We start from the raw sequence: 15036 nt of genomic DNA, 5'->3' as shown, positions 1-15036 counted from the left end.
TTGCTATGTTATGCACACATATATGTGCATAGTCTATTACAGCATACAGGCAAACATCTAAATGCATCCTCCATGACAGTTTACATGCAATCATATATGTGCACGCTCCATTAGGGTACACTTTCAAACATCTGTGTCCATCGTCCATCACTGTTCACCCAAATATATGTGTGCATCCTGCCCTCAGAGTAACACTAAATTAGGATAATCAGCATTATATGATTAAAAACGTGATCTAGATTTAGCACCTGCAAGCTATTTAACTGTTAATTATTAAATCAACTGCCTGACAGGAGTCAAATGAAGTATGATCCCTTTCTTCTCTTCTTTGTTGTGTGCTGTGAGACTCCAACACAGACTGGTGTTCAACTATACACTCATACACTCTCAGGTGAGCACAAATTATTGCAAAACACTGTTAGAATAGTCTCTGTTTTGCCAGCCCAACAGATGAGTTAGACAAGCTCATTCAGTCCCAGGATAAAGGTCACGAAGCTGCTAAATATTGCATGAGGTTGATGGAGTACACAGGAGACAAAGATTTATCAGCCATTGTGACTTTCTGGGGAAGGGATGTCGGCGTATCACATAAAGGGGAGAAATGGGTCAATGCTAACTCTCAGATGATGTTCATGGATCTAAGAGGAAGGTTTAATACATTCAAAACCCGGCATCTATTTTATTACACCCCAAATGAAATCTTTAGACTTGGCCTGGGAAACACTCCTCCATGCTGGATGTGTCAGATATACACGGATGCTACAAGATTAACTGCGATCAATATTTTTTTCCCTGTGCCATGACCTTCATTTGTGTTAAGTGTTATCTGCATCTTGACAACTTCTGAAAGGTGGATATTACAATTAGGCACTTTGGCATATGGATGAGGGGGTTAGGCTTATGTTTGGTAGTGAGTGTGAGCAGAGTGGAGAGCTTTAATTCCCTTTCCCAGGAGAAGCTCAGGCCGACTCTGATTTGTTGACAGTAGTCGATTTTGTAACTCGTTGACATATAGCTCTTCATGTTTTCTGGAAGAGAAAAGTGTGAACCTATGTGAATGTACCCACTATTGCCAAAAACCTAGGATAAATAGTTGCTAGTCTGAGCAGATGTGAGGTTTCAGTTTTTCTCTTTCATCACCTGCTTTCATATTTTTCAGCTCCATCCTTCTGCTCTATATTTGAAGCAGTATGACAGACAGTGTCGGTCCCAGCAGAACTCGCTGAGTGGTCTCTGGGCCACCCCCTGATAGCAGGCTCATTATGTCTAATTGACTTGTAGTGGAATAATCTGGCCTGCAGGTTGTGCACCTTTACCCATGAGAGATGTCATGTTGTAATAAATTCAGTGGCGCTGATTTTCTTTTAAAATGAAATTATATTTGTTTATACATTTGGATTTTTGAGGAAAGATAAAAAAAAAAACATCTTCAAAGTATCTAACAAGGCCACATATTGTCAGATAAAAGGTTTAATATGTACTATTTAAATTAAGTAAAACAGATGAAAATGACAAAATGAGAACGCTTCGGATTTTACATGATATGTTTCCAAAACCAAGAAATTTATATTTCCAATAGATGCAAGCAGTAACGCAGAGAGAATATTCCCAGTTTGAGGCCTTTCTGTAAGTTTGCACGTTTTCTCTGAGCATATGTGGGCTTTCCCCAGGTACTCTGATTTAATTACTGATTGAAATACAGAGTCCAAACACATGCATTTAAGGTTAATGGGTGATTTTGAGTTCCTCAGGAGAGTGAGTGGTTGTCTCTTTGTGTTTACCCAGTGATGTAAACTGTTTTCTACTTTTTGCCTTAGTCAGCTGTGATAAGCTCCAACATCCATTACCACATGATAAAGCAGGAAGATGAATGGAAAGAGTTCTGAAACAACTCAAGTGCAATCAAAAGTACTGATGCAATAAGTGAATGCATAAAGAGCTTTTCAAAAATACTCAAATTATATCAGTTGCATTTTAGCATGTCTTAGTCTTATAGGATTAAATGTACTGCTATGAAAACACAACTCAACATTTTTTTTTAACATTATAATTTAAAAGTAGTGAAGTGGATGACATTACATGCACAAATTGCTTTTAATGTTTAAGATGTAAAACATTACAGAAACAAAAGCCAATGCAAGAATGTATATGGTGGAAAAAATTGTGGTTTACATCACTAAAATTGATAAGTGATGTAAACCATACTTTCTTGGGACTTTGTCCTCCTTTGGACTTGTTATAAAACACACAGCCAGAGATAAGTGACTGTGGCTGTAAAATACATTTTCTAGAGGATAGTGGAGCACAAACAAAAGGAATACAATAAATCCTGTCACCTTTCACCTCATCTGCCCTGCACCTTACACAAGGTAAAATATTAAATAACAATGTTTTAAACATTCATTCTGGCAGCAGTCTGGCTTCCGGTTCCAGTGAATTACTTCCAAACGAATGAAAAACCCACAGATTACTAAAGACAATGAAGCAAAATAAACAAAATACTATAGATTTTTGTAAGAGGAGTGGACACGTGTTGGAAGCCGCACCTCTAGGTCCCGCCTCCGCGTCTGTAAGTGCGTCATCTAATTGGTTAAAGTGTCAACGCTGCTTGAATCTGATTGGAGGAGAGTGCTGAGGGGGCGTGTTCAGGAAGTGGTTGTTTTGCAACAGTTGCAGGGGCGTAAAAGCGAGTTACGGAATAAATATTTATTCCTAGTGCGAGCTGTCAGTCGGAGCTGGATTCCTCAAACTGTCTTTTCTCCATAATAACTGCTGCACAGTAATACAAAATGTCAAAAGTCGACCTCGCTAAAGTTGGGAAGAACTCGCTGAAGAGCGCTGAGAGTGGACAGGTGAGTTTACAAACGCTGAATGTTACGTGTGAGAGTCTGACTGTTTCAGATACATTTGATTAATATGTTCAGAGGTGCTCTCTTAAAAAAACTGTGCTATCAAATCTATACAGGTCAAAATATGTATTAACATCTTGACTTCTAAGCATTTATTACAAACAAGCAGCAGTAGATTGTCCTGCACACTGAGATGGGAGCAGCTTGGGTCCATAATTCATGACAACAACACTTGTTTTGAACTTCTAATAATCACACAGACACTGTTTTGACCTTTTTCTTTTGCAAAATATCCGTTACTTCATAGAAATTGTGTGAAAGCAGGGTGGAGCACATTACGCTTGAGCTTTGAGTCTCTGCACTGGCTGCCTGTGTGTCAAAGGATCCACTGTAAAAGCTTGTTTCTGTCTTTATATCAATGCTTACTGCCCTAAATACATCTCAGACTGGAAATGACTAGAGTCTGGATGATGTTATAGGAATACATTTGTTTTATCTTGACAATTTTACATTCTATTCTAGAATGTTGAATAAAATGTGAAAATGAAGACTAAGAACAAAAATAAAAAGCATCAATCCACTACAGAGAGTGTCATCTAAGATAGGTAGGAAGCCACAAAGATACCCCCTTTTTTTACCAGATGGCCACATTTTAATGGGTTTTTTTATGATGTTTGAGAATTGGAGTAACTAATTTAACAAAAAAAGCTAAATGATTGGCTGTAAATTAGGCTTAAACCATTAAACCAAAATACATACACTAGATAATCCTTATGTTGAAATGTATGTTTTTTTTTAAAGTGTTTTTAGAATAATTGCCTTTAATGTTGGGCTCAGATGTGGTTTAATGACCTTCTTTATTTTATCATCTTATGGCTGCTTAAAAAGGCAGATTGATGTGGCCAACCTAATGAGCCATAATTTAGTCCTCAATAACATACATAGTGTAATCCAGCAACATGTGATTTTTAGCTATGGAATTTGAAATTGGCATGATTTTGGTCTAATTATGTGATCATATTTATGGACACAAAGGTGTACAAATCTTTCTCCTTCTATAAAAGTGTAGGGTTGAATTTTGCACTGTGTAATGTGGCGTTATTCCCAGGGGGGTCCTGAAGGGTGTCTCCTGCTAAGCCTGACTAATAAAGCTGTCATTACCTCTCAGCATTTGCGCTGTAATGACTCCTCTGCTGGAACATGATGACGGTCTGAAGGGAATTCAGGTGGCTGAATCATCACATCGCCTTGAATGACTCTAATGTGCAGTTTTACATTCTGTCAGTATTTTTATCTCACTATCTTCATCTTCCGCAGCGTGTCACATACTTACCATCTGTCAGCCGCCCGTCCCTGTTTTCACTTCAGTTTTATCTGTATGGATTCAAATAAAACATGAAGAAGAATCCAACAGTTCCACGCTGGTTTGCATGGCTGACAGAACAAGAGGAATCCTCCTGCAGACTCAGGGCAGAGCCGGCAATCAATTTAATGAGAGGATCACATAAAGTATAGGGCCGAATGTAGTTCTACTCAATATAGATAAAATTTAACCAGGTCTTGATAAACTGCTGTTCCAAGCTCAGGACCAGTCCGTTAAATAGATTGTAATTTGTTTTATTTTTTTAATTAAATCCGGTAGTTGTGATTCACAAACTTCCAGTTTGAGTCAGAGGTCCTGCAGAGAGTTACAGGGAGAAAGGAAAGAGAGGGATGATAAATATTTAAAGATATCCAATGTTTGGAGTGATATTTTATGTTTTTAGAGGAAAAAATGACTCTTTGTTAGTAATATGACATTCCATAATGTTATTAAGTGTAGAAATATCAATATTAATTGCAATAAATACAAAGAATCAAGTCTATAATGCTGATAGCTTTGAGATTTGTTTTTCTAAATAAAAATAACAATGTGCTTGCTCTAATTTACAGCAGCTGCACTGACCTGTGCTTTTTCATTGTGAAATAATTTCAGTGAAGCTCATTTTTCTTTGGCATGCTGTTGTTTTGAATTTGCAAAGTGTGAATGCATGTAAATATATCTTATTCAAGTTCAGTTAGTCCTTTGTGTTTATTTGCAAATAGCGTGCATGCTGATATTTCCTGGTGGTTGACCTTCATCGGACTGTCACGAAGAAAGAGATCTGCCTCCATATGGAGGAGACTATTTTGAACCACTTGTGTTGAGATGTGGCTCTTCTGGCCATCAGTCAGAATGGTCTCTTTTGAGATGAGACGCAGTTTGGATTCTGAACGTTTCTCCTCTCTGTGTTTCAGACGGTTGAGCTGCAGTCTCTGTGGCAGGACCAGCCGGTGGTGCTGTTCTTCCTGCGCAGGTTCGGCTGTCAGGTGTGCCGATGGACGGCGTCAGAGATCAGCAAACTGGAGCCCGACCTGAAGGCCAGCGGCGTGGCGCTGGTGGGCGTCGGACCGGAGGAGCTGGGCCTGCAGGAGTTCAGGGACGGAGGGTTTTTTAAAGGATGTGAGCAGCACTGGCTCTTCTGACACCACAGACCGAACTGATGGAGTTTCCTTCTGACTGATTTGGGTTTTATTATGAGTTTTTGGGAGAAACTCAGTTAACTTACCTCAATCAAACACCTGCATTGGGTGAAAAAGTTCCATTTTTTGATTGGAGAGATGCTCCCATACTCATGAAATGAAGCATGTGTCCACTTGGTTTTTGTTCAACTTGAAGTGTCTCTTCAGTAGTGAAGGGCCATTAAATAAACAATTCTAACAATCCAGTGAAAAACAACCTGGCATGAACATTGAAGTTGTTACAACCATCAAATTCAGTCAAAATGATTATTTTTTTTAAAAAAAATTCTGCTCTATTGTGGTTTTTCCTCAGTCCATCTGTCTCAGCAATCATTTCTGTCACATATGACTGAATAATTTCAGAATCTCTCTTGTTTTTTATAGCTATTTATGTGGATGAACAGAAGAAATGTTACAAGGATCTGGGTTTCAAACGGTGAGTTTTATAAATTCATGTTTACTGTGAATTATTTAGAACCTGTTAGTACAATAGATAAACCGTCATTCAGATATCCCAGATCATTATTCTCTCAGGAAATTGTAAATAATTTAACAGGCAACCCCATTAAAATGAAGGCCATAAGTAACAATTCCCTCCCAAAGGTACACGGCTCTGAGCGTGGTTCCTGCTGCTTTGGGGAAGAAAGTCCGAGACGTTGCAGCAAAGGTAGAAATCCTCCTGATGTCTTCATCTTCGTGGCGAAGCTCACAGACGCAGGGGCTGATCGGCTGATCTGTAAAATCAGTCAGTCAAAGTCAGATTTATTCCGGTGTCTCTGTTGCTTTCAGGCCAGCGCTGAAGGAATCCAGGGGAACTTCTCAGGAGATCTGCTCCAGAGTGGAGGCATGCTCATCGTGGCCAAAGGTACCCAGCCCCTGCACACCCGGGGGTGCAGCAGTGGTGCAGTGATGCAGTGTTTCCTCTAGAGGGCAATGCTGCATCACGTCTCTGCAGTGTGTTCATGAGCGTTTCTCCATCCAGCCCTGCATCTTCCAAACACGCTGCTCAAACACGCCTGATTCATATAGTGGACCACCATGAAGCTCCTCACAGGGCTGATGGACACTGGTTTATTTGAATCAGGAGATTTTCATTTCTGCATTTTTCACAATTTAAACAAGTTGAAAAGTTAAAGTCTTGAATTCTGACATCAGATATTTTTTGATAAATCTTCTCATTGAAACACAGACTGAAGCAATTTATAGAAATAAATACTGACAGAAGGAATTTTCCACAAGTAAAAGCTTTTTCTCTGTTATTGAATCAAGGCCTCCTCTGATCATGGAGACCAATCAACCAATCCCAGGTCACTTTGACCTGCACTCAGAATGTTGGAGACAAAAATTTATGGTCTCCTTTCTGGAGGTGTTTTTCTGTCTGACACTTCTCCTCTCTGAGAACCTGCTGAAGAAGCTTTTTCCTAAATCTGAATGCTTATTGAATGGCATGTTTTTAGTGGTCATTAAAAAAGATGTTTGGCCTGGAATAGCAGATGATATTGAAAATGTTTGACCTTTTGCATCATGTGCTGGTGTTGCTATTTTTTTAATCAGTATCTTAAACTCTGAGATATTTCTCATCTTAAAAATGTTATATAAAAATAAATAATAATGATAAACAGAATGTGACGTGTTGCTGATATATTTACCAAATTGAATAAAGATTGCCACCTGCTCCAACCCATTTAGTCTTGTAGTTCCAGCTTTCTACAACAAGATGTATTGATTGACTTATGACAGCAGGAGGAAAAGTGAACACATTGAGAAATGGTAGCTCAGCACAGACTGGATATTCAGGATGTTTGTATAGTTCATGACAAACAGATTTATTCCATTTACCCATTTCACTGAAACTCCACCAAAAAGAAGGGTGAAACCACTGGAAGGATGAAATGAAAATTCAACATTGTCACAACGTTGTGTCATACCTCATGCTGTTCATAGTGTCCCTTTTTGGACGTCACTGAACTCTTTTAACGTGCTTCCTCATCTCTGACATCTTTGACAGTGAATTCTATAGCGATAGCTGTGATTTGGATTTGTCTTGTTCTCCACAGGTGGAGAGAAGGTCTTACTGCACTTCGTCCAGGACTCCCCAGGAGATTACATCCCTCTGGAGGACATTTCCAAAGCTCTGGGGATCTCAGCCACGGCGAAAGCAGGAGAAAGACCAGTGGTGAGCTGGCTGTCATGACTTTTCACGTTTTTTTTTTGTTTTTTTTTCCAAATTGTGAATTCATGCCACAGTGTCTCTTTATTGATCAATCAAAAACACTAACACACTTAAACACAGATGAAGCTTTGGCAACTGAAACCCTGAACATCAAAACCACTTTGTGTTTTGCTCATAAAAGAACGCAGTGCCTTTGAAAATATTTAGGCAGGTTTCAAGTGATATCAATAAATTATGCATCCTGTAAATAATATCACATTCTCAGTTTTCTGATAGCATATAGCTTATGCTGTGAAACCTGCTGTTTTCTCCGGGTTTTTTTGTGCAGAAACTACTTTTGGTATGGACTCTGTTAGCTATCTCAGTTCAGTTTTCCTGGTTCCTTAGAGGTTCATAGATATCATAGATAACAAAAGAAGCCTTGTTTTAAATCTTTGTTCGACAGTATAGTTTCGAATGCCGTCTTTGCTTTTCTGAATCTGCGGCAGAGATCTATTTTTCTCAGGAGACTGGGTTTTACGTCAGTACACACACCCGGATGGGACCAGCCTCTTCACACACCATTTCACACTCATTACACCATCTTCATGGCTTGTCAGTGTCGGTGTCAAAGGCCCCCGAAAACCTTTTAAACTGGAGTGATGATCTCTGTTTTTGAAAACACACAGAAGTTATTAAAAGGACAGCAGACATGTTGGATAACCGAGAAAAGCTGCTCAGTCATCCTCACATACACATTTATGGTTTCTTCTGGAAAATGTCTCTTCAGTGTGATCTGCAAGATCCTGTATGTTATTTTATGTGTTTCTTTGGCTGTTTCTTTACCACACCAGAAGAATCGTGATTTGTGATCATTTGACGTTGGAGCTGATTTGTCAGTGAAGAAAAGAGAGGTTTTAGTCCTAAAACTACACTGGACTCCTGGAAATGGACTCTGGATAGTTCCGGGATCACTTCAGGTTCGGCTGGATTAGATTAGGTCCACTTAGATTTGGCAGGGTTGGTTTAGATTAGATTAGATTAAAGTTAAATGAGGTATGTAGTGTTGTGTTTGGTGGAGATTTGTCAGGTTGGCTTCATTTCTGGAAGGATCATTTGGACTAGGTCAGGCAGGGCTGGGTTCATTTTGACTGCGTTAGGTTAAATGGGGTTAATTTGGGCTGGGGCTGTTTGGGTTAGGCTAGGCTGGATTGGGCTAGTTTGGGGTAATTTTTACTGGTTAAGATTTTTTGGGGTTCAAATTTAGCTAGGTTAGGCTGGTTTGGGTCAATCTGGGTCAATTTGGGTTTGGTTACGCTTGGCTGGATTAGGTTGTGTTGGGTTAGATTCGGGTGGATTATATCAGGTTAGGTGGTAAATTTTAAGGTTAAAGTTAGGCTGTGTTAAATTGGCTTAGGGCAGACTGCGTAGGGTTAATTTGGGCCGGTAGCATTAGGCTGGATTAAATTCAGTTAAGTTAGATTCAATCAGGTCAGTCTGGGCTGGATTGGTTTAGGTTAGGCTGGATTAGATTGAGTTGGATGATCTTAAATTGGATTAATCTGAGCTGGGTAAGGCTGTGTTATACGTAGTCCTATCAGTTTAGTGCTTTGGCCTGTCCTTAAGTCTTGGATTCCCTCGAGTTTGCTGAAGTCTGGTGTCGCTCTCCTGCAGATTTTCTCTCCCTTCCTGTTCTCTGAGCTCCGTCCTCTCCGGTGACGACCCTGATCGTCGTCTGGTGTGTCTCGTTTAGCTCTGCTCCCCAGTACGTCCAGTTTGTCTATTTAAGCCCTCATCTAGGCGCCGTCTCTTTGTTGTGTTAGGCTTGGCTAGTTATGGATTCCTTATCTCACCCAGTCCATGTGGTGAAGTGTTTTTTGCTAAAATGCTGCAGAATTTACTGTCAGAGATGCAAAAGCACCTTGAATGGATGCCCTCACTGTGTGTGAAAATGGGTGAATGTGACTGAGTGTGTGAAGTGCGTTGGGACTGCTGGAGAGGTGAAACTGCACTATGAAACTGAAGTTTATAACTGATGATTTATTTTGTTTAAGTCTCACAACACGGAGCAGCAGCTCCCTGTTTAAATAGAAGGAAAGAACTGCACATGAAATGAAATGAGGCAAAGAGGAAACATACTGAATGCTAAATAACATGAAAACAGTGACTGGTAAAGAGAGATAAGTTGCTCTTTCTGTCAACATAATTTCTTGTTTTTATAAATGTTTGTGTGTCGTCATCCATGAATCCACATTTCAGACCGGAGTGTTTAGAGTCACACCGGGCCACAGAGAGTGTGAAAGCAATTAAGCAAACGACGGAGTCAAACAGTCTCACTTTGACCAAACATGTTTTTTTTTTTTCTTTCAAAACTACCATCCTTAAATTTTGCGGTTCAGACAGAAATATTTCCCAAAAACATAATAAAACAATGATTAAAAAAAAAAAAATGCTTACCAAACACAGTACTAACCACAGGAATTACTGAATCATAAAATGACTGTGGACCTCTGCCAGAGTGGAGATGAGAGTTTGCAGATCCTGCAGATAGAATCACAGAAGCCTCAAAGATGTTCTCAGTTCTCGAGGCTTAAGTCTCCCTTCAGTTATCTTTCAGTCTTCCAGTTTTATATGAATCAAAGTTGAAGATTAGCAGCAGCTCGCTTGTAGCATGTCTGCTGATCATTCTTACACGTGGGAATCTTTTCTTAGATTTTGATAATCAATATGATCTCACAGAGCGCCGTTCTGTTTAAATTCGTATCCCGTTAAGATGTTTTTAGTAGTTTGACACAAAGCTGACTCACTTCTCTGTAACAGCACCAGGATTCACACACAAACATTTTTTAACACCTGGAGGAAGACGTGAGTGAAGTTCGACTGTGTGTGTGTGTGTGTGTGTGTGTGTGTGTGTGTGTGTGTGTGTGTGTGTGTGTGTGTGTGTGCGCGCGCGCGCGCCGTCTCAAAGAGATAACAGCCAATTTCTGCCGTTCAGTTCAGTTGATTGACAAGGAAATAACAGCAGGGTGTTGATTTTAATGCAACTTCCTTTTTTTTTTGATTGTGAGAATGTGCTACCTGGGGCACACAAGAAGTGGACATTACTCTTAACATGTAACCACTGAGAGGAAAAAGACAAGCGGATAGTTTTCAGTCTCAAGCTGCTCATAAAGTAAATTTAACAACTCTTGGTGCGGTGGAGGCAGAAGAAGAATCGTGTGTGAAATGGATGATGTGGTTGGAGCTCATGTCTTCAAGTCAGGCTATACGTTTGGCTCCTCCCACCACCCACGGTGTGAGGGCGAGTTGGGGGCATTTGCATGTTCTCCCTTGGGGTCTCAGGGTTGCCGGAGGGCTGAAGCAGCGAACACTCTGCCCTGTGAAAAGCTTCAGCCCACCAGCCCATCCAAACAGACCCATGGCGATGAGAAGATGGCGGAAATGTCAGAATTCCCCCTTTTAAACCCCACATGTTGCTGATCTCAAAACCAAAACATGTATGAAAAGAACTCCTTTATAGGACTGGAGGAGTAAAATTCATGGCTGAAAGATTTTTTTTTTTTTAAACGCATTTCAGATTTTACACAATGATCCACACTGTCCTCTGAGGTTTGACGGTCTAATTGAATTTCCCGTGAAACTGCCCCGGGGTGAAAAAGAGCTCCTCTATGATCCAGTAAAGACACTTTTAACTGGCCACAGTTCATGGAGCTGATCGTTACAACTGTGTGGGGTTTGTCCTGTGACCGTCGGGGCTTTGACCAGAACGCCACCGCCTGCACATGGTGCTCAGCAGCGCCGCCTCCTGACTCTGACGCTCACGTCTTCTGAAGGAAGGAAGGAAAGAAAACCTCGGCGCAGGAACACAGTCTAGTTTGTTTTATGTTAAGGGGTGAAAAAATGAGTCGGGGAGCAGTGACAGTCACAGGCGAGTTCACACTGTGGCGAGGAAGTCTGAACAAAGCCGGAACATCATCATCGTCGTCATCATCCTAATGTAGGGTTTCTGCTGCGATCCAGGATACAAATAAGCCAGATGTTATTATTAAAACATTTTTCATCCAACTGAATGTAACACAAAGAGTTTTATACAACAGAAACAGGAAAACTAAGCAAAGAAAACAAAGACTTTGTCAGTACTCAAAGGAAAACAGGCAGCAGGGAAGTATTGCCATAAGAGGGCAGAGAATAGAAAAATTAACTGGTAAGTATGAAAAATAAGCAAAAAAATGAAAGTCTATCTAAAGCTGATTGGTAAACAAAGTTATATTAACAGGTTGGTTTCGAGTTTGATTTTTAAAGCAGGAAACAGCTTATTATTTTTTTCTTTAATCCGAGCTGTGTTCTGATTGATCCAGATATTTAGAATGTTTTATTTTGAAGCCCTGCAGCGACTGGAAGTCAGATGTTTTTCACTGGTCTGGTCGGTCTGCTGCAGAGACGTCCTGATCAGTTTGCAGTTTTTACAGATGAAGTATTTCTGTCCAGCTGCACGTTTTGCATGTTGACTGTGTGAATGCGTCGCTGAAGCTGAAGCTGCACTGATGAATTCTGTTCCTTCTCTTTCAGTGCAACGACGACGTTTGTACGCGATGAGGCCACAAATTAAAAGCACCTTCCGGCAAATCTGAAGATTTGTGAATGTAATGAAAATGTGGAAATGAATTAATTAATTTAATCAACTGCCATGTTTAATTATCAAACAGTTGCTTTTTGTTTTCTTTTTGGTGGCATGTTTACGATCTTTTGTGAAAGTTGCATCTATTCCTTTGTCATTTTTTATTTACTTTGTTGGTTGTTTACTTGCTTTTTGTTGATTTTCCATGTAATTTGCAGTAATTTGCCTTTTGTAAGCCAGTCGCTGTGATTGATTTGTACATGTTGCATCCTGCTAATAAATTACATATTTGACTTTACATGCGTCTGGAATTTGTTTCATATTGAAAATCAGCTGTTTTAGATGCAGTTCTTGAGCATTTCGATGCAGTAGTGCAAAGCTTTATTCACAATCCAACACAGTAATGTGATATTGTTCTGCTGGAACTTCATTGTCCTTATTCTACTATTCTAGAATAATAAACAAATGAAAACGACAAAGATATAAACAAGGCATCCTTCCAGAATCAGTGAAATGGATACATGTAACAGATGATTTTGAGATCTAAAAAGAAAACATTCCTTCAGTATGACTGTACGACTTTTGATATTCCAGGAAATCCGAGAAAATTCACAAAACTACAATAAATTCTCAAATTTGCAATTGATAATTTTTCAGTTTATTCTTGAGCCTATATGCCTTTCGAGCACTAATGAGAATTTACTGTGAATTCACTCTGAGGAGTTAAAGGATGAATCTGTGTTGAAGATATATCTGTAATAATAACCACTAAGTGATCATTCTCAGGATTTGGGAAACGAGGAGAGATTAAATGAAGCTTCAGGCTCTGCCCTGGCTGCCCGTGTGTCCAAGGATCCATTTCAAAATCTGGAAGGCTTTGAACGATATCTGGGATTTGCTCATAGAATATGAAACCTCCAAACCCCCTGAGGTCCCCGGGAAGAGGTTTACGAAGTGTTTCAGAGTCAGAAGAAACAAGGTGAAGCAGCTTTTACTTCCTCTGCTCGTCACCTGTGGAACAAACTTCCTGCTGACACTCACTTCCTTTAAATCAAACCGTAAAACATTGTTTTTGGCTCAGGGTTTCCAACTGAGCAATAGATTTATTTCCTTCCCTGAATGATGATATAGAAATAAACCTGTCTTCACTATTTAAAGTGATATTAGTTATTTATGCTGTTCCTTTTTTGTATTTTCTTTAAACCATCCGGTGATCAAGGCCTCATTTACTTCCCCCATTTTGGGGACCATTTTTTAAAAGTTGCATTTTCAGCGGCTCCAAGCGCTGCTGTTATGTAAATGGAACCTAAAGCACAACAAAAATGGAATGTGAAAACTGAAACACGAGCCAGTGTGTGTGTGTGTGTTTGCCAGTAAGACAAGAGTCCCAGTTCATATGTTGCTGTTTACTTTATCAATGACTTTTAAACTTTTAGAAAGAAATATTGTTCTTTGTTATTATTGCTATTAATGATATTCAGCCTGTACTTTATTGATAAGACTGATGTCGCTTATAAGAAAGACTCTTGTGTTTACATAAAATCTCCAATATTTAGAAGTGTTCTGTAGGTGAAAAACAGGAAGAAAGCCAAAACCAGAGTCAATTTGTTCAGATAAAAATCACAGATAAAATTACACATTGGAAGAAGGAGGCTTGAGATCACACCACTGGAGACAGTCACTTTAATGGCAATAATTACAGATCTGAGTCACAAAAATAGCAGTCTAGATAATTACATAGCAGCAAGAACATTCATAAAACATCTGTAACATCTAAATTCTTGCAAAGCAGCAATTTTGCTCCATAAATATTCATTTAGATAAATAAACTCCTCTGATGAGTGTACAGATGAAACATGTTCATATATCAGAAAAAGAGATGCGTTTGTACGTGGCTGGTAGTTTCAAAACGACACAATTTCACCATTTTTTTGTAAGTAAATGTGAAACTAAAACAAAGGTAAGAAACTGTCCGTCCCTCTCACCTGTTTCTCATCTGATTTTCTGCAGTGTAGAACATCGAGTATCTACAATCACACATTTGATGTTACAGTGTTCGGTTAACGTCTTGAACTTTTGTTCTTGAAAAAAGAAAATAAAGAAAAACAAACAAATTATACACAAGTCTCTCCAATAACAGCCTACATTTGAAGAATCTAGAATTTAGCCTTCAGCATTTCTTTGAACCAGGCATGGTGTTGTGCCGAGTTTTTAAAATAGGTCTGACATTTTGGGAAATCGTTTGCAAGTGTTTTCTAGAAAGTGGATGCAGCTGGACATCAGCCGCACACCATCAGGTTTTCATTCACTTTAAAGGCTGAAATCAAATGTTTTCAGCGAAGGAAACGGGTGGCAGCAGGATAACCGTTCACTCTATCCAGATGACACTCCGCTATCTGATTGAACCTCGTAGGGTTCATAAAACCAGCATCAAGCAGCTTTGATCATAAAACATTAATGTACAGCATCCAATGTGATATATTACCTCTGAAAAGAATGGTGTTGTATATGATTGTATGTGGTTTTACATTGTTTAAAACAATAGTGTAATACAGCTCAGGGCTCAGCAGAAATGCTGCTTTGACTTTACAGAGAGGCGTTTGAGGACTTTTTTAGAAGACATTCTGTGTTGATCCTCAGATTTTAAATTCATGACAGATCATCTCTTAAATTGCATTTTTTTTTCCTTTTCCAAATTCAGATTCATTTGCAACAAACTGTTAACTTCTTCCAGCACCATGTCCAAATCCATAGCTTTAATCACGGCAGTGGCTGGAAACATGTCACATGGGAACAGACACCTTCAGCGTTCACTCAAAACATCCCCAGATGGTTGAATTGTCATACTTTCAGCCTTCTTTGTGGATTATTGATCG

The 15036-nt window shown here is 39.4% G+C and overlaps 1 protein-coding gene across 1 annotated transcript; it reads left to right on the top strand.

The window, feature by feature from the left end:
• The first annotated feature begins 2654 nt into the window (after window positions 1-2654).
• On the top strand, window positions 2655-12457 carry prxl2b (peroxiredoxin like 2B). Its single transcript, XM_030091445.1, has 7 exons — window positions 2655-2852; window positions 5127-5331; window positions 5775-5826; window positions 5994-6057; window positions 6180-6255; window positions 7448-7566; window positions 12112-12457. Exons 1-7 carry the CDS (start codon window positions 2790-2792, stop codon window positions 12136-12138), a joined length of 606 nt encoding a protein of 201 aa, XP_029947305.1. The 5' UTR covers window positions 2655-2789; the 3' UTR covers window positions 12139-12457.
• Window positions 12458-15036: the final 2579 nt, after the last annotated feature.

The sequence above is a fragment of the Salarias fasciatus genome, chromosome 5 (assembly GCF_902148845.1).
Source record: "Salarias fasciatus chromosome 5, fSalaFa1.1, whole genome shotgun sequence".
In the NCBI taxonomy this organism is placed as follows: Eukaryota; Metazoa; Chordata; class Actinopteri; order Blenniiformes; family Blenniidae; genus Salarias; species Salarias fasciatus.
Note: the sequence above shows the minus strand (reverse complement) of the source record. Positions and strands in the feature narration are given on the sequence as shown.

Bases quoted from the DNA above. Each gene is read 5' to 3' on its own strand.
- prxl2b (XM_030091445.1), top strand. From the start codon at position 2,790: ATGTCAAAAGTCGACCTCGCTAAAGTTGGGAAGAACTCGCTGAAGAGC. The intron at 2,853-5,126 runs GTGAGTTTACAA...TCTGTGTTTCAG, and splicing joins AGAGCGCTGAGAGTGGACAG to ACGGTTGAGCTGCAGTCTCT. The intron at 6,256-7,447 runs GTACCCAGCCCC...TGTTCTCCACAG, and splicing joins CATGCTCATCGTGGCCAAAG to GTGGAGAGAAGGTCTTACTG.